At 36.8% G+C, this 24205-nt stretch overlaps 1 protein-coding gene across 3 annotated transcripts in view; it reads left to right on the forward strand.

Moving 5' to 3' along the window:
• LOC149454199 (signal peptide, CUB and EGF-like domain-containing protein 3) overlaps positions 1–24205 on the forward strand; it is a 171534-nt gene that overhangs the window by 80193 nt on the left and 67136 nt on the right. For all 3 annotated transcript variants that reach the window (XM_089687687.1, XM_089687688.1, XM_089687689.1), the window contains 3 exons: positions 8981–9115; positions 9780–9902; positions 10942–11058. In XM_089687687.1, the coding sequence (XP_089543813.1) occupies positions 8981–9115; positions 9780–9902; positions 10942–11058 (375 nt within the window). The remainder of the gene's footprint in view (positions 1–8980; positions 9116–9779; positions 9903–10941; positions 11059–24205) is intronic.

Raw genomic sequence — 24205 nt, forward strand, 5'->3', positions numbered from 1 at the left:
TAATAGCAACTCCTGGCATTGGTGTCAGTTGCAGTAACAGTATTGGTGTCAGTGGAAACAGTGATAACCCCCAGCATTGGTGTTAGTGGCTACAATAATAACCAACAGCACTGGTATCACTGGCAGCAATAACAGTGTTTAGGACTGGTGTCAGTGGATGCAGTAATAATATGTCAATGGCAGTAGTAACAACCTCCAGTATTGGTGCCAGTGGTAGTACTACTTAACCCCCCCTCCAACAGTGGTGATCTACAGCAGTGCTATTTAAGTCTCACTGCTTTGGTGGTCAGTGGCAATATTATTCATTATCCTGCATTGGTGGACAGTGGCATTATTATTTAACCCCCTTCTTATTGGTGGTCATTGGCAGCATCATTTAATCCCTTCACACACCCCACATTATTAGTCAGTGGGAGTAATATTTACCCCCGAGTGAATAGCAGCAGTATTATGTAACCCCCCCCCCTGCGCACGCACGCACGCACACACACACACACACACACGTCGTCAGTGGTTATTTACCCTATCAGCTGATCACACACTTCAGTGATGGGTAATAGAATGCAGAGAGCAGTCCAGCACCCAGCTTCTGCTCTGTTGTCTCATGGGCCTCCATAACCACAGAGGAATGTGTAGACTATACCCTAGTTTTTAAGATCTTCTCAATTATGCATCATATCATCGCATAACATATGTTTTTTCTTAAAGCTTGTCAGCTGCTTTTCACTAATAATAGGTGAAATCTGATTGATTTCTTATAGTTTACTGCTCCATACTCTGATACCATGTATCATGTACTTTTACTTGTATTTCCGAAAATGAAAACATTTGCAGCCATTTTTACGCTGAATCTGATTTAGTGAGAATATTATACATAGAAGCTCCAGGGTCCTCACAGCTAATTTATCTTATTGTATTTATACTGTATGAAATTCAGATTAAAATTAAACCAGCAGTGTTGGTACTGACAGTAATGTTCTTGTTTTCCCGATCCACACTGCAATACTGAAGATGTGTGAACACATACGCAATTGTAATTATTGCAACCTAACATGTAAAATTAGTTTACAACATCTAACCAGTGTGGGAATCAAATGGTGGAGGCAAGGGAATGAATCTATAGATAACAGAAAAATTTAAATTCTTTGCATTATTGTTCCATTTATTCTGAAATCAAAGTGAAAAAATTGTCTTGCAAGATGACATGCAAGTAAACTGTCAGTAACTGAACCTTGATTCTGTGTTTTGTTTGCACAAAAATGGCAGCAAAAATCTCCCTAGATTTAGCTAGCTTCCGTATTTGTGATTTGCTATTTAACATAAATAAACCGTATTACAATACTACTGATTGAATTTTCATGAGCTAGCTATCCATATTTAAATAAAAATCAAGCTTTTGACATCTTTTTAAGTCATATTGGTGATATTTTCGACAGTGTGGCAAAGGGGGTATGGAAATATATTTGGCAATGCATTGAGGGTCTGTAATGTTAAAAAGATAAAGTATAACTAGAGGCAAAACTTTTTATTTAGGTTGCAAAGTGGTGAGATTTTTATTGCAGTTTACGCCCCTGTTAGAGAGATTCATTCTCTCATTGTCTTGATCACCAATGTCAATGGAAATTAAAGTGAGAGTAAATCCAAAATTTTGAGTTGCAACGAGAACAGGAATAGATGGAAAATATTCCAATGGGAGCACTTGTTCCTGTGACTATGGTTTAAGATAGGATTTCCCCCACATTTGAAAGGTATACGCTAACTTCCTGTTGAGGAATGGTTGAGATCACAAAAAACCCAGAAACTGATAGTGGTTTTAACCCTCCCAAATGCTATCCAAAAAGAAAAAATATGTTTTCGGTTTAGCTGTACTAAGGGCCTCTGATCTACACATTTAAAGTGAACATAATTTAGTAACGAGTCCACAATTGACACAGCAGAGTGGTGTCCCAGAAAGGCTTTTGTTGTTCCTAAGGTTTATATGCACGAACAATGAAAGCTTATACATATACAGTTGCATAAAAAAGAAAGTATTGGTTTACAGCTATCCAATGTAAAGCGTTTGTGGAACATTAAGAGCCCTGTATTTTTTCACAAGACATCAGCTTGCAAAATTAAGATTTTCTTTCCTTATTTGCTGTTCTTTTTTTCTGTGCCAGCTAAATTCCTGCTTGGCAGACATTCAAGAGTAAAAATAAGGGAAACTTTGATACAAGTTTTACATTTACAAGAAAGCTGCGTTTCCTGATTTTATTTCTTGTAGCTTGTATCCATAACACACACAAATCATGGCTGTCAATATATACATTAAACGGATACATTATTTTTTTTAACTATTTACATTTTTTAAATAATCACATTTGGACATGTGGTTATTCTTCCTAAATAATGAATGGAATTCTGATAGGGCACAGATACTAAACCTGTGCTACGTGTACCCCAGCGGGCAATTCTGATACATTCAGAGACTTTTATTAGTTCATCAGAGCAGCAAATAAACTAAAAATCATAGTGAAAATGTTCAGTAAGTGTTGCAGTTGTAAAAATATAAGCGATTGTTTGAAAACATTTTTACTTTTTGGGGGGAAAATGATAAGAAATGTATTTATGTCAAGGGATACTAAATTTATCTGGCCCACTCCGGGATTACTTTGTAAACATGGTAACTACTTTATTATTATTATTATTATTATTATTAATATACCTTATATTTTTATACATGATATAAATATATATTTAACTCTACTTCTTTATATATATTTTCTCAACTTTTGCTTTCAGACCAACCCATCTTCCCAAAGTGAAAGACAGGGATTGGGACAAACAATAACACTATGGTGGATGCTTATATCTTTCAACTTTTAATCCCATAATGAAAACTGTTGTTGCAATGGCTGAAACACCCATTGCATTGCATTTAAAGTTTGTCCCAAACCCTGTCATTGCCACTTTAAAAAAATAGTTTGATCTGTATGCTTTGTGAGAAAATAAACCAAAATAATAATAAAAAAAGATTATGAAATAGAAAAAACCTAATTAATATGCTAAATGCTATCATTATGTATCAACCAGTTGCTGAAATATAATTATTTCATGACAATGGTCCTTTAAACCTTTAGTATACTGTACATCAATGCTAGAATGGAAAAAATGTAGAATATACTTCCAGTATATACAGAGGTATTGCAGATCTACCTTTTTTGTGGAATATGCTTTGTCTTGGGTTGAAGCTCACGGTCACTTCGACCTATATTTATCAATGACTTTAAAACAGATTAAACACTACGATTGGCAAGATATTTTCTTGGTTAGAGATATTCACTGATGCAGGAGCCTGTAACTTAAAATTTGAAGAGCTACATCATAGTCTCCTGGAAGGTGTATTTAGGAAGCAGAAATACAATATGAATTCTAGTCTATTTGTAAAAATTGAAAACCTTTTGATGTGCAGATATAATAGTTGACATAATTGACAAATTACTAATATAAGTAGATCTTGCATCTTTAAAAACACATTAAAAACATGTCTTAATATACACAGCACTGTGCTACCAAACCAGCCATATTACAAGAACCACAGAATGTCCATGGTTCCAGACCAGTTTAATAACATTATAATCAGGTTCTATAAACCGATAATCAGTGCCATGTTTACCAGACCCAGAGGCTATTAGGGCTTGTTCTCACTAATGGGATTTTCATTTGCTTTTATAATGAATGAAAGCTGCATGCCAGTGAGTTTCAACGACAAGTCAATGGCTAACTGATCAAAAGCAGATAAAGTGCAGAGAAACACATGAAATAAACATAGATTTGGGGATTTGGTAATATAGTATAGTTAATATTTGTATTTGTGACATAACTTATCCAGAATTTGTGATAAAAATATACTCTTCTGAAATGTCTCCATTGCAATCATTCTGATAGTTGGCCATGTTAATGAAGAGTTAGACATACAAGCATAGTCTGATATATTTGGCAAAAGCTTTTGCCCTAAATAGGAAGGCTGTAGTCTTAAAATATCTACCAGTCACACACTGGAAAAGCTGGGAACACCAAAACATATAACATTGTTCAGTTTAACACTTTGAAGAATAATGTTCCGCCATACCTGGAATGTCATTACATAATACACTTTACATGGTTCTAGCTTGAGTATACTGTAAAAAGGGTTTGTGCTTGAGTCTCAAAACAATGAGCAGAACAAACTATCTGACAAAACAGGCTAGCCTCACTTGAGAGACACTACAGGCAAAAAGCACCATACCATCAAAGCACTAACTGAGTGAAAGGTAGGGCGTTTTAACAAAGCTCAACAACTCAAGTGTTCCCTCTACACAGACATTGAATGTAGTAGTAAGGTACCCTATTGGGAAGTGCATACCCATTATCTGGGTAACATTTTGCAATCCTATATATATATATCAGTCATATCTCCAGTTGAACATTCAGCTCTTGAATTTCAAAGGTCACAGTGCAAGTGGATGAGTAGCTTGCATTACCCCCACTGTGTTATTTTTCTTTTGTCATTCCTATTCTATCCTATAACTCAGGTTCCATTTCAGTTGGACTGTTAAAGATGTTACCTACTTCCTTTTGAATAATGTCTCCACATGAGCTTCTAGGTTCAGTTACACATTCAGATTTAGATCCAGCTCTAGCTCAGTCAACAATTTTTTTGTTGGCATCCACTGATGAAACTCTAAACTTGGGAATTTGGTACTGATTTCCAAATATATGAGAGCTTGGCATCTCTACCATGATAGCCTTTTGTGCAGGTCTTGCTTCCACAATGAATCTTGGCCATTCAGGTAATCTCTTTCCATGGCGCATCTGGCAGTCTAATCAACAAGCAAGATATGAAGGTGCATTGACTTCACAATCAAAATCTGCAAAACCAGTTTGTTCATAACATGTTACACGGTACACCCTGAATATGGATGTAACATGTTAGAAAAGATGAACTTATCCTTTAAGCCAGACTGGCAATCTGTATTCTATTGACTGTAAAGCAGTAATAGCACTTTACTCACCAAACGAGCCACCAGACAATCATCTTGCAGCAGAAGCTCATTCCTGATGATCCTATCCAGGATCCAGCTTCACTCCTTCTGGGCAACTCAACTGACAAGGCAGTGCAAGCTTCAGGCCCCTGCCTTGAGCCTACCTTTCTCAGTCACTGGTGTGTTTACAAAGCATCAAGCCAAGGAGACCAAGAACAACAGCACACATTCTCCCCAGGCAGAGCCTGAGGGGCAAGAAAGGTTCCACAAGGTTCCACAACATTTTTATAGTCTTCCCCAGCATGTTCCACAGACAGAAAACCTCCATAACTCGGACTATTGGATCTTCCTACACTATTGCTAGGACACTCCCCAGCTGCAGACAGATGTGAGCCTGAAAGTAGGGGAAGATTTGTAGAAAGCAGAACTATCCTATAAGGCTGAGGTTGACTACAGCCCAGCAGAACACTACTACTCATGACAAGGTCTCTACATTTGCAAGGAGCACCTAGTAGAAGAATGCTAGAAGAAGATCCACCATGGTAGTAAAGGTTAGCTCAGGTAATTACTTATTTCCCTATCTCCATCAAGACACAAATGTGATTCACCCGTACAGAATCTATAACAATTATCTTCTTCAAAAACCACCAGGCCAGTAATTGGCTTGATGGTTGAACTTGGGGAGCACACTGTTCCAGGGGTCTCAAATTTCAGTTGTGTGGACCAGAAAAATATTGTCTATAACAGTAGCAAACATCAACCATGTATATAATGAGATTCCAAGTCATACATTAAATCACATATATTATTAGTTCCAGCTGGAAAGAGCTCTAGTTAGATTGGTTACTCTTTGGGGTTGATTTACTAAAGGCAAATGTGCTGTTCACTTTGCAAGAGAGTTTTCACTTGTCAAGGGAATATTCCCTTGGCTTAGTGAATGTGGTGAAATGCACTTTGCAAAGGATGCCCAATTACATGCAAGGAAAATAAAGTGCAAAGTAAAAATTCCCTTGAAAAGTGAATAGCCTATTTTCCGTTAGTAAATCAACTTCTTTGTCTCTAACAGACTGGGGTTTATTTATTACTACTCTGCTGGAGAATGCAAAAGCAGGCTCAATTCTGCATAGAAACCAAACAGCGTTTAAGCTTAGCTTGTTCAATTAAGCTTTAGCAATAAAACCTGTAACCTGATTTTGCACTTTCCAGCTTCAATAACTACTGTAAACCCTACTGGGACCAGCATAAGTAAATATACGTTCTCACTCCTGCTGTAACTAGAAGGTGCAATACTAAGGGGAAAAAAGGGGCAGTCAGCTCTGGCACCAGCAGAGATCCAGATTCCAGAGGCACATGCCATGCCCTTTGGTACTATGGATATTTCAATGTTCCAAGAATCATTAGTATTATGGAATTCAATTAATCATAGTTGGGTTTATATATATACAAGTTGGACAGCTGGGTTTTGGTATGGCGCTTGAAGGGAACCTAAAGATCTGTATATTCCTCTAATGTAATTTACTGTTTATGTAGATTTTATTTGCATCATTAATATTTGTACATACACTGCTTCTTTGTAAATTTAGTCTACTTGTTTTCCCCAGTCTATTATGCCATTCTTAATTAAGGGATGGCGTGATTTTACTCGCATTAAAGCTACCGCCTAAGATTTCAGTTCAACAGTGTGATCATAAGTCACATCCCTGTTGTCAGTGCCATGCCTATTGATTCTGTTCCAGGTTTCCTCTCTCCAAACACCCTCAGGATACTGTAATTGCCAGCTTAGTTGTTTGATATGATGCTTTGATCTCACTAGAGGTGTGTGTTTGATCTGTTTACTTATCAAGAATTTGCATTTGTTACTTTTTATTTAGCAATTAAAATGCATTTGGCATATGTTTGTATAAAATTATTGTGGACAGACATGTCATATAAACAAAAATAATTTATTCCATAGTGTTAAGTCTAATTTATCAGAGGATAAGGACATACAAAGTTAGAGGGGATAGGGTAACAATAGGTGAGGCTGCTATGTGTAATTTGATATACATGGTAGATATCCTTCACAAGCTGTCCAGCATATAACTGGTGTTAGAGGCCAATAGTGAGAGAGCTTCCGTTGTGGCTAAGCTTCAGGCACACTGATAGGAGATAACAGAAGGTGCTAGGGTCAAAGAAGCACGGGTTGCCTGCTGGAACTTCTTGCAGGGATGTTCCAACTGAAGTGCTGGTGGATGAGACAGTCAGATATTCGGTTGTGGCATGGAGGTAGTGGCTGCAGACAGATGGCGCCAATGATAGGTAGCAGGTCTCAGGCAGAGCAGGAGTCAGAAGAGTAGCCAGTTCAACACCAACATCAGGTACTGGATGTGGAGGTAAGTAAGCATAGTCAGGATTATAGCCAGAGTCCTACGCAGAAGAGCAGCAAGAGCAAGTTCTTTAAAGAAGCTGGGGTCAAACCAGGAGGTGGGCAGAAGACAGGTCCAGGGGCAAGCAAAGTCCATAACAGGAATACACAGATGCAAGCTTTCAAAGGAACAAATGCACTGAAGAGCCAAAGATCATCCAACAATCACATAAGGCAGCTAGCTCCCTTACAAAGGCTGTTTAGCGCCAACCCGGGCTGGGAGCGTGCAAGTGAATAGAGTGGAAAGGTATTAGAACTCCTGTCAGGTTTTTATTGCTGTCTGTGCCCCCATTAGGGAGATTCTTCTTCTTTCATATTTACCATTATCATCAAAAGTAAAAGTAAATCCACAAATTGTCCCCAGAACAGTAATAGAGGAGAAATATTTTAATGGGGACACTAGTTCTGGTGACCTGGGGGTCCCCAGTGAATTCCCTTAATTTGCAGGGATTTCCTTTCTCTTCCTGTTTTGGCTTGGCTATGGGACAGGAAGTGAAGGTAAATCTCCGCAATGACGGATGGCTAAGATGAAAAAGAAAATAGGGGAAATAACCCTCCCTTACTCTATCCAAAATGAAGAAAAAAGTTTTGCCTGTAGTTTTAATTTAAGATAAGCTTTAATGTGTTATCTGTATTGTCACAATCGGCATCAATTTCTCTACGTATTGTGGAAGTGTTCTGCTCCTTAGCATTAATTAGTATACTTTTCTAATGTACGCTAATACATTAATATTATAACTGTATATCTTTTTATGCTGCAAATTTCTTATTAATAGTATCCAAGATGCAATTTTAGATCAAATTATAACCTTTAGAATTCAGTAGATAATAGTGATGTACTTACACAGCAACGTCTCAATTATATAAGTACAGTTTTAAAGTTAAAGGTGTACCAGTAATTATGCTTTTAGCAACATATTGTTACAGACAAGTAGACATAACTATAGTTATAACATCATTTTCTGGTAATAGTTTGGAAAAACGCGGGGGCAGTATCATCTGTGGGCAGCACAGTGGCTAAGTGGTTAGCACTTCCGCCTGGCAGTACTAGGGTTGCAGGTTCAAATACCAACCACGGCACCACCTGCCTGGAGTTTGCATGTTCTCCCTGTGCCTGCGTGGGTTTCCTCCGGGTACTCCGCTTTCCTCCCACACTCCAAAGACATGCTGGTAAGTTAATTGGCTTCCTGTCTAAATTGGCCCTAGTATGTGTATGTATGAATGAGAGTTAGGGACCTCAGATTATATGCCCCTTGAGGGTTAGGGACTGATGTGAATGTACAATATATATGTAAAGCGCTGCGTAAATTGACAGCGCCATATAAGTACCTGTAATAAATAAATAAATAATCTTCTTTTACCACTTAATAACTAAGAGATACTTACATATTATATCAAATCATTCTTTTTAAAGGTCGCATGGAACATAATTGCCAGTTTAACTGCTCCATTTTGCACAGGACACATGTTAATTTTTCTATGAGGATTTAAGTAGTACAAATTAATGGTCATTACTTCCTTCACAGGGTTATGATCCATGTTATTAACTACTGTACTATATTGTCTCTTCTTACAGATTTAGATGAGTGTATGGAAGGCAATGGGGGCTGCCAGCAGATATGCGTCAATATGATGGGGAGTTATGAGTGTCGCTGCCGTGAAGGATTCTTTTTAAGTGACAACCAACATACATGTATTCAGCGACCAGAAGGTAAGTTCAGAAGGCAATAGAAGGGAAATTGACTGGCAGACACAGTCTGAATGCCTAGTAACCAATACTATTTGGGTCTAGGCAGAAGGGAGGGGAGAAAATGCTACAGATACCTTTGACATCAGAGCAAAATAAAAGTGACTATAGAAGGTTTTCTTTCCTACTCTTCCCTGTTGTATGCAATGAGCCTGGGCTGACAACTTACAGATGCTAGATCACTGCCTGTGGGCATCTTGAGAATACCAAGGTACAGAGCAAAGTGTTAATTGCATATTCATGGTTACCTTAATAAGCTTAATTGATTAAAGGTGCAAGCTTTCCAGATCCACTAGGTCCCTTTCTCATGCTTCATAAAGCTTGCTGAAGGGGTGAAATAGATTCTGAAAGCTTGCTTCTTTAATAACTTAAGTTTGCCAATACAGGATATCAAACCTTAAGAAGGAACCTAAGTGGTCCCAAAAGTCTGTATCTTTAATAACTTTATTTAACCAAAATGTGTCACTCAAACTTTCTACATTGATCTATGGCTAACACAAACCAGGCTCTACTACTACTTTTACTGTACATACATTTTCTGGAAAGTTATAAGTAGTTGTAATGAAGTCAAATTTGCCATTTGTCCATCCACACTTTTGTAATTTCCCCGTTTTCTCTCTTTTTTCAGAAGGCTTCCTCTGCATGAACAGAAACCATGGATGTGCACATATTTGTCGAGAAACTCCAAAGGGTGTGTCCTGTGAATGTCGACCAGGCTTTGAATTGACAGGAAACCAAAAAGACTGCAAATGTATGTGTGCTTGTTTCTCCATTTACCTCATTTACTAAAAAGTAACATTTACCTTCAGATAAAACATTTCATAGGAAAATTCAGATGCACCAGCAGCTGTGTATAGTGGAGCTATAATAATACTATAATAGTTGGAGAAATGTGAAGGATTAATTTGCAGCCACTGAACAAAAAAATAATATAAATGGCAGATATATGCCTCTCATGCCTTCTGGCAGAAATGAAAGTGCCTTAGAGGAAGTCTGTAAAAAATATAAAGATAAATATAGATGTTGCAATTGCTGACTATGCTTTCTGAGAATGCTAGTTACCTGGCTGTTATGGGAATTCTTTCAGTGCTTTCTGATTTACTGAACCAAAAATATTTAACAGATTATGAGTTCTGACTTCACCCTGAATTCATTGTCTGCATACTTGTACTGGATCAGTGCATTGAAAAGTATGAAGCCAGAGACAGACAGGCAAACGGCATCTTTTTTAGGAGGTAACCATTTATGCCTACCCAAGTTTTTCATCACAAACGTCTATTAACTAATCAATTCTAACAACCTGCCAAAAAGCATGAAACTAGTGCTGGAGTTTCTTTAGAAAGTTATGCACTGCCTACATGCTTAATTCTTATTAGAAAGTCCAACGTGTCCTGGCATAGTATGATTCATAAAAGCATAGTATCATTAATAAAATAAAGATGTTATACAAACAATATAAACATGATGTAAAGAATCAGTGTATAAAAGTAAAATAGAAATGATCAAAGATCATAGTCTTACTGTAAATTATACCTAATAAAGCAATATTTTCCCAACTAAGTTGTTATCTTCTTCTACAGAATATTATCAGAAACAGTTAGATTATTAACATTTATTGCAATACAGTATATATTATTTTACGGGTCAGAGTATAAATATCACGCTAAGTTTATGTCCCATAAAAAAAGACTCTAAAAAGTGTTTAATATGTATAACATGTTTTGTAATGAGTATTTACTGTATGCTCTGCACACAAATGTGATTACTTGTTTGTCTTTAATGTGTTATAGTGACCTGTAACTATGGTAATGGTGGCTGTCAGCACACTTGTGACGACACAGACCATGGACCCCGATGTGGCTGCCATGTCAAATTTGTTTTGCACTCTGATGGCAAAACCTGCATAGGTAAGTAAAGCAGAAGGTAAACACACAAATTGTTAATTTGCAATGTCAATATTTATTGATGTGCTTGTTTTGTCTCTTTTTCTAGATTTTTTTAGATTACATCTTATTCTTTAAAATATGTTTAGATCTTTTGTTTGCAGCTTCCAGTCTTTTTGTCTGTACAGGGTCATATTTTTAAACATCATGCATCCCCAAGCACACCTGGATAATAACCAGCTTGTCCCTTGTGTCATGTGATTATTTTAATAAAAACTATGCCTTTACTGTACGCAGCATGTATTCTGCATTATATACATAGGAACTTTTCATCTGTACAGACCATCAAATAAGAGAAAGGAGAAGTGGCTTCTTGTAAAGAGCCTTCAGACTCTTTACTAGACAGCATCCCCATTATTCCTTTCTCCTAGCAGTTTTTTTGCTGAATTTAGCTGCAAATGTCCAGAGAACTACTGAGCAATGTCAGGGATAAGATCAGATAATTGCTACCACATCCCCAATTAACATTAAATGATCTTTACTTAGGATACACCAGGGAATAGATATAAGTGGGACTTTTAAGGTGGATAATCTCCCAAAGGAATAAGGAGAGAAATATACACGTTAAAATATTGATCTTTATTCACAATTTATCCTTGGGCCCAAAGCCCTGGCTAATTAAAAAGAGGCTACAAAAGCCAAATTGTACTTAAAACCAAATATAACATAATGCAAAAACCAATTGCATGTGTGAACATTAGAACATAACTCCCATATAACACATCACAGCCATATATATCCTTATATGCAAAGGCAAACTACAATCAGCTGGGGAGTGATGGAGGATCAATATTCACTATTTCTTTAACATGAATGATTATGGAAAATGTCCGCGATAATCTGCTGTAGATGAGTAGAAAGTTCAAATACGTTTCACCCTCCCATGAAGAAACCAAAATGCTTTAGTATTTCATTCATCTACAGCAGATTATTTTGGACTTTTGCTGTCATCATTCAGGTTAAAGAAATTTGTTTGACATAAGACGTTTGTAGCCTCTTTGTAAGTAGCCATTGCTTCGGGCCAATGGCCAATTGTTAATAAAGGTCAATTTTGTGACACATGTATATTTAGCTTTTTATTTCTTTGAAAGGGTATCCACCATAAAATTCCCACTTATATCTATTCCCTGGTGTATCCTGGGTAAAGATTGTTTAATATGTCCAGAGGTGTACAGGAGAGGGAAACAAAATAAGGAAAAAGCTATTACAATTTATACATTTTGAGTCTTGGTGCTGCTCTATCTAAATCTACTGCCCTAAGCCTTGATCACTGTTTATAGTGTATGCATTAAACCAGATTTATCAAAACGTCTAAATATGTTTTTAAAAAGCAGGTGATTTAATTTTTGTTTGAAAAAAAAATACATTACTTTGACAAAACTGCACAGGAGCTGTACCGGTTTCAAATGTCAAGATACAAATACACCTTGGCAAAACCAACAGATACAATGCTTTAATGAACTCAAACATAACTTTTAATTACATACTAATCTTACACTCAACTTTCAACTTCTGCATGTGGCGCCTAGGCAAGTGTGGCATTACTGTCTATTTGGCAAGATTAAAGTATAACTAAATGGTTTTTTTTTTTCGTTTTGGATAGAGTGGAGAGGGATTAGAACACCTGTCAGTTTTTATTGCTGTCTGTGTCCCCGTTAGGGAGAGTCAGTATCTATCAGTGTCTATTTGTCCTATATAAGGCAAAACTAATTAACACAGTGACCAGTGCAGCGCTACAATATTAAGTGAAATCTCAACATATATTAAAAGTTATATATAAAAAAGTCCAATCATCTTTATTAGAGTACTTACATCCTTCTGCAACCACCAAGTGCTTCAAATCATGAAAGTGCAGTATTCTACCACCAGATGTCTTCTCACCTCCAGCAGTGTGACCTCACATAATATTATGTTTGGTCTAACTGCGCTTTTGTGAGAGACCATCTAGAAAATGATGTAATCTGAAAATCCATTCAAACATTCAAATAAACTGATTAAAAAGTAAACCTCCTTTGAATGAGGTGATGTGATGGTGGGAGTTGTATCCTGGACAAGGTGTGCACCATAGTTGGAATTCATCAAGGTGATCTTTAGTGTCTGGTTTGGGGCCAAAAGCGCAGTTAGATCAAACATAATATTATGTGAGGTCACACTGCTGGAGGTGAGAAGACATCTGGTGGTGGAATACTGCACTTTCATGTTTTGAAGCACTTGGTGGTTGCAGAAGGATCTACTCTAATGAAGATGATTGGACTTTTCCACATATAATTTTCAATATATGTTGCGATTTCACTTCATGTTGTAGCGCTGCGCTGGTCACTGTGTTCATTAGTTTTGCCTTATATGGGAAAAGGGTAATGTGCAAAATTAGCTACTTTTGGATCATTAATTGATTATGTATACAGTATATAATTTCACATTTACACTGAGTAAATATTAGGAGGAGGGTTATTGTTATCCATAGAAGCGCGCAAGATTATATATATATTTATTAACTATTTGACCTGTTTACCATTATCACTGAAAGTGGAAATAAAGGAAAATCACAAATTTTAGGTTGTTCCCTGAAAAGTAATAGAGTGGAAATCTTCCAATGGGGACACTAGTTCTGGTGACCTGAGGTGCCCCTAGGGATTCCCTTAATTTGCAGGGAGTTCCTCACTTCCTGTTTTGGCTATGGGACTGGAAATGAATGTAAATCTCCCCAATGGGTCAGTGATAGTGAAAAAAAAAAATCTGACAAGGCGTATAATACTCCCTTCCAAATCCAAAATGAAAAAAAAGTCTGTTGTTCTACTTTGAGCAAAACACCCAGATTAAAATTGTTTGGTAATTGTTTTTTTTAATATGTGTTTTTAATTTGATGCCTGGTGTAATCAAACTTGATGTTGTTGGAAACATGCTGGGATTAAGTCTGTGGGGCACATTTATTCAGCAATTATTGCTCTAAATAATTTTTGGAATTTAGAGAAAAGGGACATTGAATAGAATTAGTTATGGTAGTCTAAGTGTCCTCCTTTCCTGTGCCTATACTCCCCTCCTTTTAAAGAATTTAAGTTGAACTCTGAAATCAGCAAATATTGTCTAAATACAAGAGGCATGTGTATTTTTAATCTTGGTGTGCATTTGTTTATTTCTTCTAGATCTCTGCAGTAATCCAGTGTGAATCTTTGCTTCTGTGTAGGAGCTTCCTGTAATAGAGACCAGTCTCTTCTGCTCTTTCTTTTTGTGCAGAATGACTGATTTTGTTTTCACCCCCTTCTGTAGTTTTTGGCAGGCAGACTCTAATGGGTAGGCATTCTGGGCCCCTCCCATAGATCAACTTTATGTGCAGGCAATGTGCTGTAGCACAGTGATGATGTTACTGCTACATTTACAAGGGAATATCTGGATCTGGTGGACACAAAGTGGATATTTATCCTTTGTGGCTGTTGAGAAATATGTTTCATAAAAGTTTTTGTGCCCAGAGTTTTTTTTCCTTAGGTTTGGATAGAGTGGTGAGGGATTAAAACATCGGTCAGGTTTTTTTTAGGGAGAATAACCTTCTCTATTTATCCTGGTTACCTCTGTCACCAAGTATTGAAAGTGAGAAAAAATCCCAAATTTTGAGTTGCCACAAGAACAGTAATAAAGGTACAAGCTTCCAGTGGGGATGCTGTTTATAGAGACCATTTTCTAGGAGAGGATTTCCCTAACTTTGGAGAGATTCCCTCTCACTTCCTGTTGTGTGTATGGGACAAGAAGTAAAGGGAAATCTCAATGGCACACAGATGGCGAAATAAAAAAGAAACTAACCTTGCCTACTCTATCCAAAAGGAGAGTAAAGGTTTTGGCTTTAGTTATACTTTAAATGAGCAAGGAATATTTTAAGGAATAGTAGGAAATAGAAAATAAAAATTAAAAATGAAAGATTAGGATTCCTTTAAACCTTTTTTCCATTGTCTCTGGTGTTAAGAAAATGGAATCATATAAACAAACAGCATCAAGAGTATGAAAAAGATAGTAAGGCTGGTGGTGTGTTAATTTTTACATAAAATATACTTTTATAGGTTAAGATATTGATGTATATACTACAAATATAATTTTTATTCCAGTAATTGTTTAATTTTCCTGAAACTATAAAGACAATAATATCAAAAACTGTATGTGCCGTTAACAGGCAAATTACATTGTCTATAGCAGCTGGGAGTGTGTTAAATTTGTAGAGTGGGTGATAGGCATTCATGTTGAAGTGATTCACCCAATTGATTACAGTTTAACCATTTCAATACCGGGCAATTTTACACCTTCCTGCCCAGGCCATTTTTCACATTTCAGCGCTCTCACACTTTGAATGACAAATGCGTGGTCATACAACATTGTACCCAAAACTAAAATTATATCATTTTCTTCACACAACTAGAGCTTTCTTTTGGTGGTATTTAATCACCGCTGGGGTTTTTATTTTTTGCTAAATTAACAAAAAAAGACCAAAAATGTTGAAAAAAAAACACGTTTTTCCTTGTTTCTGTTATAAAAGTTTACAAATAAATAATTGTTCTTCATAAATTTAGGCCAAGATGTATTCTGCTACATGTCTTTGGTGAAAATAACCCAAATTAGGATGTATTATTTAGTTTGCAGGAAAGTTATAGAGTTCACAAACTATGGTATAGATCTGAAAATTGATCAATCCTGAAGTACTGACAGCCAATCTAATTTCTTGAGGTCCAAGAATGTAAGAACAGTACAGATATCCCCAAATGACCCCTTTTTGCAGAGTAGACAGTCCGACGTAATTCATAAGAGGAATGGCGAGTTTTTTGAAGTTGTATTTTTTTTGTCATTTTTCAGCAAATGAAAAAATGAAAAAAATTATTTTCACTATTTTGTTTTTACATACTGTCACCAGTGCAGTACAGCGTCATCATATAACTGGCATATATATATATACCGGTTTCAAATGTCAAGATACAAATACACCTTGGCAAAACCAACAGATACAATGCTTTAATGAACTCAAACATAACTTTTAATTACATACTAATCTTACACTCAACTTTCAACTTCTGCATGTGGCGCCTAGGCAAGTGTGGCATTACTGTCTATTTGGCAAGATTAAAGTATAACTAAATGGTTTTTTTTTTTCGTTTTGGATAGAGTGGAGAGGGATTAGAACACCTGTCAGTTTTTATTGCTGTCTGTGTCCCCGTTAGGGAGAGTCAGTATCTATCAGTGTCTATTTGTCCTATATAAGGCAAAACTAATTAACACAGTGACCAGTGCAGCGCTACAATATTAAGTGAAATCTCAACATATATTAAAAGTTATATATAAAAAAGTCCAATCATCTTTATTAGAGTACTTACATCCTTCTGCAACCACCAAGTGCTTCAAATCATGAAAGTGCAGTATTCTACCACCAGATGTCTTCTCACCTCCAGCAGTGTGACCTCACATAATATTATGTTTGGTCTAACTGCGCTTTTGTGAGAGACCATCTAGAAAATGATGTAATCTGAAAATCCATTCAAACATTCAAATAAACTGATTAAAAAGTAAACCTCCTTTGAATGAGGTGATGTGATGGTGGGAGTTGTATCCTGGACAAGGTGTGCACCATAGTTGGAATTCATCAAGGTGATCTTTAGTGTCTGGTTTGGGGCCAAAAGCGCAGTTAGATCAAACATAATATTATGTGAGGTCACACTGCTGGAGGTGAGAAGACATCTGGTGGTGGAATACTGCACTTTCATGTTTTGAAGCACTTGGTGGTTGCAGAAGGATCTACTCTAATGAAGATGATTGGACTTTTCCACATATAATTTTCAATATATGTTGCGATTTCACTTCATGTTGTAGCGCTGCGCTGGTCACTGTGTTCATTAGTTTTGCCTTATATGGGAAAAGGGTAATGTGCAAAATTAGCTACTTTTGGATCATTAATTGATTATGTATACAGTATATAATTTCACATTTACACTGAGTAAATATTAGGAGGAGGGTTATTGTTATCCATAGAAGCGCGCAAGATTATATATATATTTATTAACTATTTGACCTGTTTACCATTATCACTGAAAGTGGAAATAAAGGAAAATCACAAATTTTAGGTTGTTCCCTGAAAAGTAATAGAGTGGAAATCTTCCAATGGGGACACTAGTTCTGGTGACCTGAGGTGCCCCTAGGGATTCCCTTAATTTGCAGGGAGTTCCTCACTTCCTGTTTTGGCTATGGGACTGGAAATGAATGTAAATCTCCCCAATGGGTCAGTGATAGTGAAAAAAAAAAATCTGACAAGGCGTATAATACTCCCTTCCAAATCCAAAATGAAAAAAAAGTCTGTTGTTCTACTTTGAGCAAAACACCCAGATTAAAATTGTTTGGTAATTGTTTTTTTTAATATGTGTTTTTAATTTGATGCCTGGTGTAATCAAACTTGATGTTGTTGGAAACATGCTGGGATTAAGTCTGTGGGGCACATTTATTCAGCAATTATTGCTCTAAATAATTTTTGGAATTTAGAGAAAAGGGACATTGAATAGAATTAGTTATGGTAGTCTAAGTGTCCTCCTTTCCTGTGCCTATACTCCCCTCCTTTTAAAGAATTTAAGTTGAACTCTGAAATCAGCAAATATTGTCTAAATACAAGAGGCATGTGTATTTTTAATCTTGGTGTGCATTTGTTTATTTCTTCTAGATCTCTGCAGTAATCCAGTGTGAATCTTTGCTTCTGTGTAGGAGCTTCCTGTAATAGAGACCAGTCTCTTCTGCTCTTTCTTTTTGTGCAGAATGACTGATTTTGTTTTCACCCCCTTCTGTAGTTTTTGGCAGGCAGACTCTAATGGGTAGGCATTCTGGGCCCCTCCCATAGATCAACTTTATGTGCAGGCAATGTGCTGTAGCACAGTGATGATGTTACTGCTACATTTACAAGGGAATATCTGGATCTGGTGGACACAAAGTGGATATTTATCCTTTGTGGCTGTTGAGAAATATGTTTCATAAAAGTTTTTGTGCCCAGAGTTTTTTTTCCTTAGGTTTGGATAGAGTGGTGAGGGATTAAAACATCGGTCAGGTTTTTTTTAGGGAGAATAACCTTCTCTATTTATCCTGGTTACCTCTGTCACCAAGTATTGAAAGTGAGAAAAAATCCCAAATTTTGAGTTGCCACAAGAACAGTAATAAAGGTACAAGCTTCCAGTGGGGATGCTGTTTATAGAGACCATTTTCTAGGAGAGGATTTCCCTAACTTTGGAGAGATTCCCTCTCACTTCCTGTTGTGTGTATGGGACAAGAAGTAAAGGGAAATCTCAATGGCACACAGATGGCGAAATAAAAAAGAAACTAACCTTGCCTACTCTATCCAAAAGGAGAGTAAAGGTTTTGGCTTTAGTTATACTTTAAATGAGCAAGGAATATTTTAAGGAATAGTAGGAAATAGAAAATAAAAATTAAAAATGAAAGATTAGGATTCCTTTAAACCTTTTTTCCATTGTCTCTGGTGTTAAGAAAATGGAATCATATAAACAAACAGCATCAAGAGTATGAAAAAGATAGTAAGGCTGGTGGTGTGTTAATTTTTACATAAAATATACTTTTATAGGTTAAGATATTGATGTATATACTACAAATATAATTTTTATTCCAGTAATTGTTTAATTTTCCTGAAACTATAAAGACAATAATATCAAAAACTGTATGTGCCGTTAACAGGCAAATTACATTGTCTATAGCAGCTGGGAGTGTGTTAAATTTGTAGAGTGGGTGATAGGCATTCATGTTGAAGTGATTCACCCAATTGATTACAGTTTAACCATTTCAATACCGGGCAATTTTACACCTTCCTGCCCAGGCCATTTTTCACATTTCAGCGCTCTCACACTTTGAATGACAAATGCGTGGTCATACAACATTGTACCCAAAACTAAAATTATATCATTTTCTTCACACAACTAGAGCTTTCTTTTGGTGGTATTTAATCACCGCTGGGGTTTTTATTTTTTGCTAAATTAACAAAAAAAGACCAAAAATGTTGAAAAAAAAACACGTTTTTCCTTGTTTCTGTTATAAAAGTTTACAAATAAATAATTGTTCTTCATAAATTTAGGCCAAGATGTATTCTGCTACATGTCTTTGGTGAAAATAACCCAAATTAGGATGTATTATTTAGTTTGCAGGAAAGTTATAGAGTTCACAAACTATGGTATAGATCTGAAAATTGATCAATCCTGAAGTACTGACAGCCAATCTAATTTCTTGAGGTCCAAGAATGTAAGAACAGTACAGATATCCCCAAATGACCCCTTTTTGCAGAGTAGACAGTCCGACGTAATTCATAAGAGGAATGGCGAGTTTTTTGAAGTTGTATTTTTTTTGTCATTTTTCAGCAAATGAAAAAATGAAAAAAATTATTTTCACTATTTTGTTTTTACATACTGTCACCAGTGCAGTACATCGTCATCATATAACTGGCATATATATATATATTTTTTTTTTAATTTTTTATTACTTTTTTTTATTTTTTTAAAGATTTTTTTAAAGATTTTACTATGACCAAAGTAGTACAATGTTACCATAGTAACATTGTACTACTTTGGGGAAGTGATCAGTATTTTTTTTTTTTTTTTTACACAATTTGCTTATAGCAAAGAATTACTTTGCTATAAGCAAGCATTTACCTGAATGAAATCGATTCATTCAGGTTTTTTTTTTTTTTTTGTGCTTAGCTGTGATTTGGCCACAGCTAATCACATGACATGTGCATGTGACCTGCTGTGACCATTCACAGCTAGGCATTAGTATACAATGGATGGCATGAATGAAGCCATCCATTGTATACAACTGTCATTGATTGGTCACAGCAGGTCACATGGTAGCGGCAACGGGGGCCGGTACTCAGATCTGTCATCAGCACTGCAATCGCGCAAACTGCGCATGTGCGGGAGGACGCCAAATGGCATGCACCCGGAAAGCTAGAGCATTTTTGCAGCCGCCAAATGGCTATAGGCCGGGCGGCTAATGGTTAATAAACATGTAGCTGAATTATTATGTGAAATAAAAAAATGCAACTATCACAATTTTACATCTGTATTCTTCAGGGTCTTTGCTTTCAAAAGATGTATACTGCTTGGGGGTTTAAGTAATCTTCAGGCCTCAAAATGTGCATTTTAACATAAACAAAAATGGAAAAAGTGGCCCTGGACAAGCAGTTAGATTAAAGGGACAGTTAAAGCAGTATTGCAGCTCACCATTTCTTTGATGTGGTGGCTGCATTAAGTTTCTTCTTTTTTTCCGTTGTTTTCACTTGGTGATCCAGACAGTATGTCTGTTATTTTTCAATTTCCTTTAACAATCCAAGCTGTCTATGAAAAGTGTCAGTAAGAGGGTTGAAATAAACTATTTACCACTGACAGGAGTACTCACAATGGTCAGCTTCTATTCATTTTTTATTAAATTAATTTTCATATTTATGAAATTAAAGGAAAAAAACTTAAAAAAAAGAAAAAGAATTCAGCCAACAAATGTAAGAACTGGTAAGCTACAATATACTGTATAACATTTTTTTTGTTTTGGATTTAATACCACTTTAAGTATATCTAAAGCCAAAACTTTTTTTTTTCACTTTGGATAGAACTTGAAGGGCTAAAATCTTTGACAGTCTGTGTACCATTGGTGACATTTCCCATCACTTCGTGTACTATAGACACAACATGAAGTGCGAGGAAATTGATCCAAAGTGAGTTCCCCTCGTAGCTGTCAGTAGAACAAATCAAGAGAGTGCATCTCCCTAACACCTGACAGAAGTTTTAACCCCTCAACACTCTATCCAAAATGGAAAAAACACCATTGGATTCATTTAACAGGCTTTATGAAAGAGGCTGTTTTACAGGTGAATAGAACAAACAAACAATACCAGGCTTCCCTAGCCAAAAACAAATGTACCATACTGGGCCATTTAGTATAGAGGTCATTGGTACAATTTATTTGACATCACACATGTCAAATGCATGTTTTCCACTAATGCCAGTTGTTGGCAGAATAATCTATTTTGTATGTGAAGTTCTATAGGAAAAGATTTATTACTGTCGGTACTAACAGTTCACTTTGTTTGTATATGTTACCTGTCCTTCTTAGTTGATACCCAAACAGGTTAACACTCATGTGAGTTGTGGGTGAGACCACCTCTCCCTGCATGTGGGGGTGACTTTTGGCATGTACTTGCTCACCAATGCCCGGGACCAGGCGGAGGCCATGTTTATGTGAAAGTCGAACATCATAGCGGTACCCTGGCTTAGAGATGGGCCATGCACTGTGTGTAATTATGCGAGAGTTTCTCTGTAAGACCTTCCATTCCATTTCACTAGCACCGTACATGTAGTATGCTGCATTTAGGAGGGACACCTCTGAGCCCATGCTCTCTCCACCAGTCCAGTGTACCTCTGCCACCTCACTCCCAGTGACATAATGGGGTTCCACCAAGCATTAGTGTGGTCCTTATGCCTGCTCTCACTTAACACCTGTACTCTCTTGTACCATGTGGCTAGGTATGTGGGGTTGGTCCCAGATACTTTTGGGGAACCGACTGCTAGAGAGAGAGCCAGAACACTGATCCATTTGCTACCGGAGGACCTGTCACCCATGCCAGGTACCACGCTATACAACCGGCTGCTTCCACTAGTTACCGATTACCCACAGCAACTGCTTTCTCCCTCTACTTGACTTATTGAGTTGACCCTTGACAGGTAGCTTTACTTCATACCCCACATGTGTTTTACTGGCCCTGTTCTTGCATACACCAGAAACCATCATAAACCTCTTTAGAATGACTTCAGACCGGGCTTTGTAACAGTATAAAAAACTTTTACTGTAATTCTTCTTTGCAGAGCAAGTAATGGATGCCACACAATGCAAACCCTAAACTAACTAATGGGGGTGGCTGCCCAGGCATACCATTACATGTGTTAGTCCATGGATGGCGAGCTCCAGCAGCTGGTAATGTCTATCCAAGCACCAACCTTTCAGGTGGATTACATGCGGATTCCTGGGCTCTTGGATGCCATGACATGGCGTATCCCCTTGATCTCAAGCTCCTGTACTCCCTGGAACAGGACCTTTCCCCTATTTATGTATTAAACAGTGTAGAAGACTAGCCCAAGACCAAAAGCCTGGGAACTGAGGTACTGGAAGTTAACCATTTCCCAGCTTGGGCAAGCTGACTACCTTGCTAGTGCAATAAGCCGTAGGCAACGTGCCTACAGTGTGATGTACAGCGTTTGATACTTTGGATCTTCAGTTAAAGCTGCTAGCCATAGTAGTGTTTGCAATGCACAAACAATGATTTGCAAAAAACAACCCGTGATTATCTGTCGGTTTCTCCTTTCTTGAGCTCAAAGAAGTACCACAATGAATGATAATTATCAGTTGCTGCGTGTACTTGTGACATGCATAAATGTGGCACTTTGGTCTTTGCCTTATAAAAAATACATCACACATTAAATAAAGGTTAAAAGGACAGTGGTTTATAATGTTTGCCTTTTCTTTCCTAATACTGTTCTATTACAACTGATGCAAACAAATGCAAAACAGGGCTAAAGACTTAAAGTACATAAACATTTGACATAAAAAATGCACTAGGTTACAAATACAGTATAACTAGTATTGCTGCTATTACTAAGATTACTATTAGAGTAGATTATTATCAATGCATCAGAGTTACTAATGCATTTATATGTATATATGAATATTTATAAAGAGAGAATAGTGAATGTGTGTGATAATTAGATATAAAGGGGTCTATCTGTAAATGTTTTCGCACATGATTTAGGGCTGGTTCAGATGGGAACATGCACATTCCTGAGTGGTAGGGTTTTGAAGACCATTCATTTGAATGGGCTGCAAAATGCACTGGAGCATGGAAAAAGTAGTGCAAGCACTGCTCTTTCTTAATTCAGTACACAGAGTGTTTGGAAGATGCATTTAGGGTGCCATTAACAATTAATTGGCAACAGAGGCACATGAGGGTGAGGTTACTTACTGCTGTCATTAAAAGAAAAGGAATTAAATTGTTTTTCAGGAAAACCTTTCATAATGTATTATGACATTCTGCAAATCTTTACAATCAAGCAGATTTTAGATTTCTGACGTGTTAAAACAGCTTGTGCACACTACTTGTTGTATAGTCTTCCTAAGAAGCCTGGTTAACATCACAGCAAATAATATCCTATGTTATAATTACTAAAGGCTTATGGAGCAGTATTTTGAACCAGAGAATAAATTCCTTGAGGGGGTGGTCAAGAAAGATTTTTTTTCTTTTATGAGAAGAGCTAAACAAAACTTTTAGCTTTACCACCTTCTGGACCAAAACTGCAGACCACCTGAGAGGTTGAATCCGATAGACACCATTAATTTGTAACCTTTTTTACTATGTAACAATAGAGATCTTTGCGTATTCATTCTGTAGAAACTTGCCTACAGGTAATATTGGCCATTTTTCTCTTGAGCAAAAGCATCCCCTAAGGCAAAAGCATTTAGGCTACCATAGATATAAAACTTACCAAACGCTATAGCTATGCTTACAGTAACTAATTTTATATTCTTTGAAAGCAAACTACCACCACAAAATGTTTTTTGCTACTTTCTTAGGAGTTTGGACTCTGTTGTTGCAAACCTATTTATTTTCTTAAAGTCCTAATTAAATTATAAGCAATCCTAGTGCAATACCTAAACTGTATGTCCAGCCCAAAAACTTATTTTTTTTAGTTCTGCATTGAGGAAGGATTAGAACCACTGTTGTTTTTATGTAAAAATCTTCATCGTGGACAAAGAGTAAAAAAGGCAGCAAGGGTTCTAGTCATCCCCTACTTTACTTATATAACTTATATAAGGCAGTTTTTGTCTGTGTTTCTGTTGGAGGTTTTCATTTTACTTCTCATCTGTTGAAACTGTAAATGAGTGGATATCTCTATAACACAGACATTTCCAACAAGAGTGCTGTGGAACACCAGGGTTCCTTCAGAAGTTGTGAGGGGTTCCTTGAGCCATGGCTAATTGATCTTCTATTTTATGGTGCCTGCATAGTTCCAGGACCAAGGTCACTTGGACAGACAGCAGCATGAAAACAATTATCTTT

The sequence above is a fragment of the Staurois parvus genome, unplaced genomic scaffold (assembly GCF_062004578.1).
Source record: "Staurois parvus isolate SC_StPar_1 unplaced genomic scaffold, SC_StPar_1.0 ptg000435l, whole genome shotgun sequence".
Taxonomy (NCBI): domain Eukaryota; kingdom Metazoa; phylum Chordata; class Amphibia; order Anura; family Ranidae; genus Staurois; species Staurois parvus.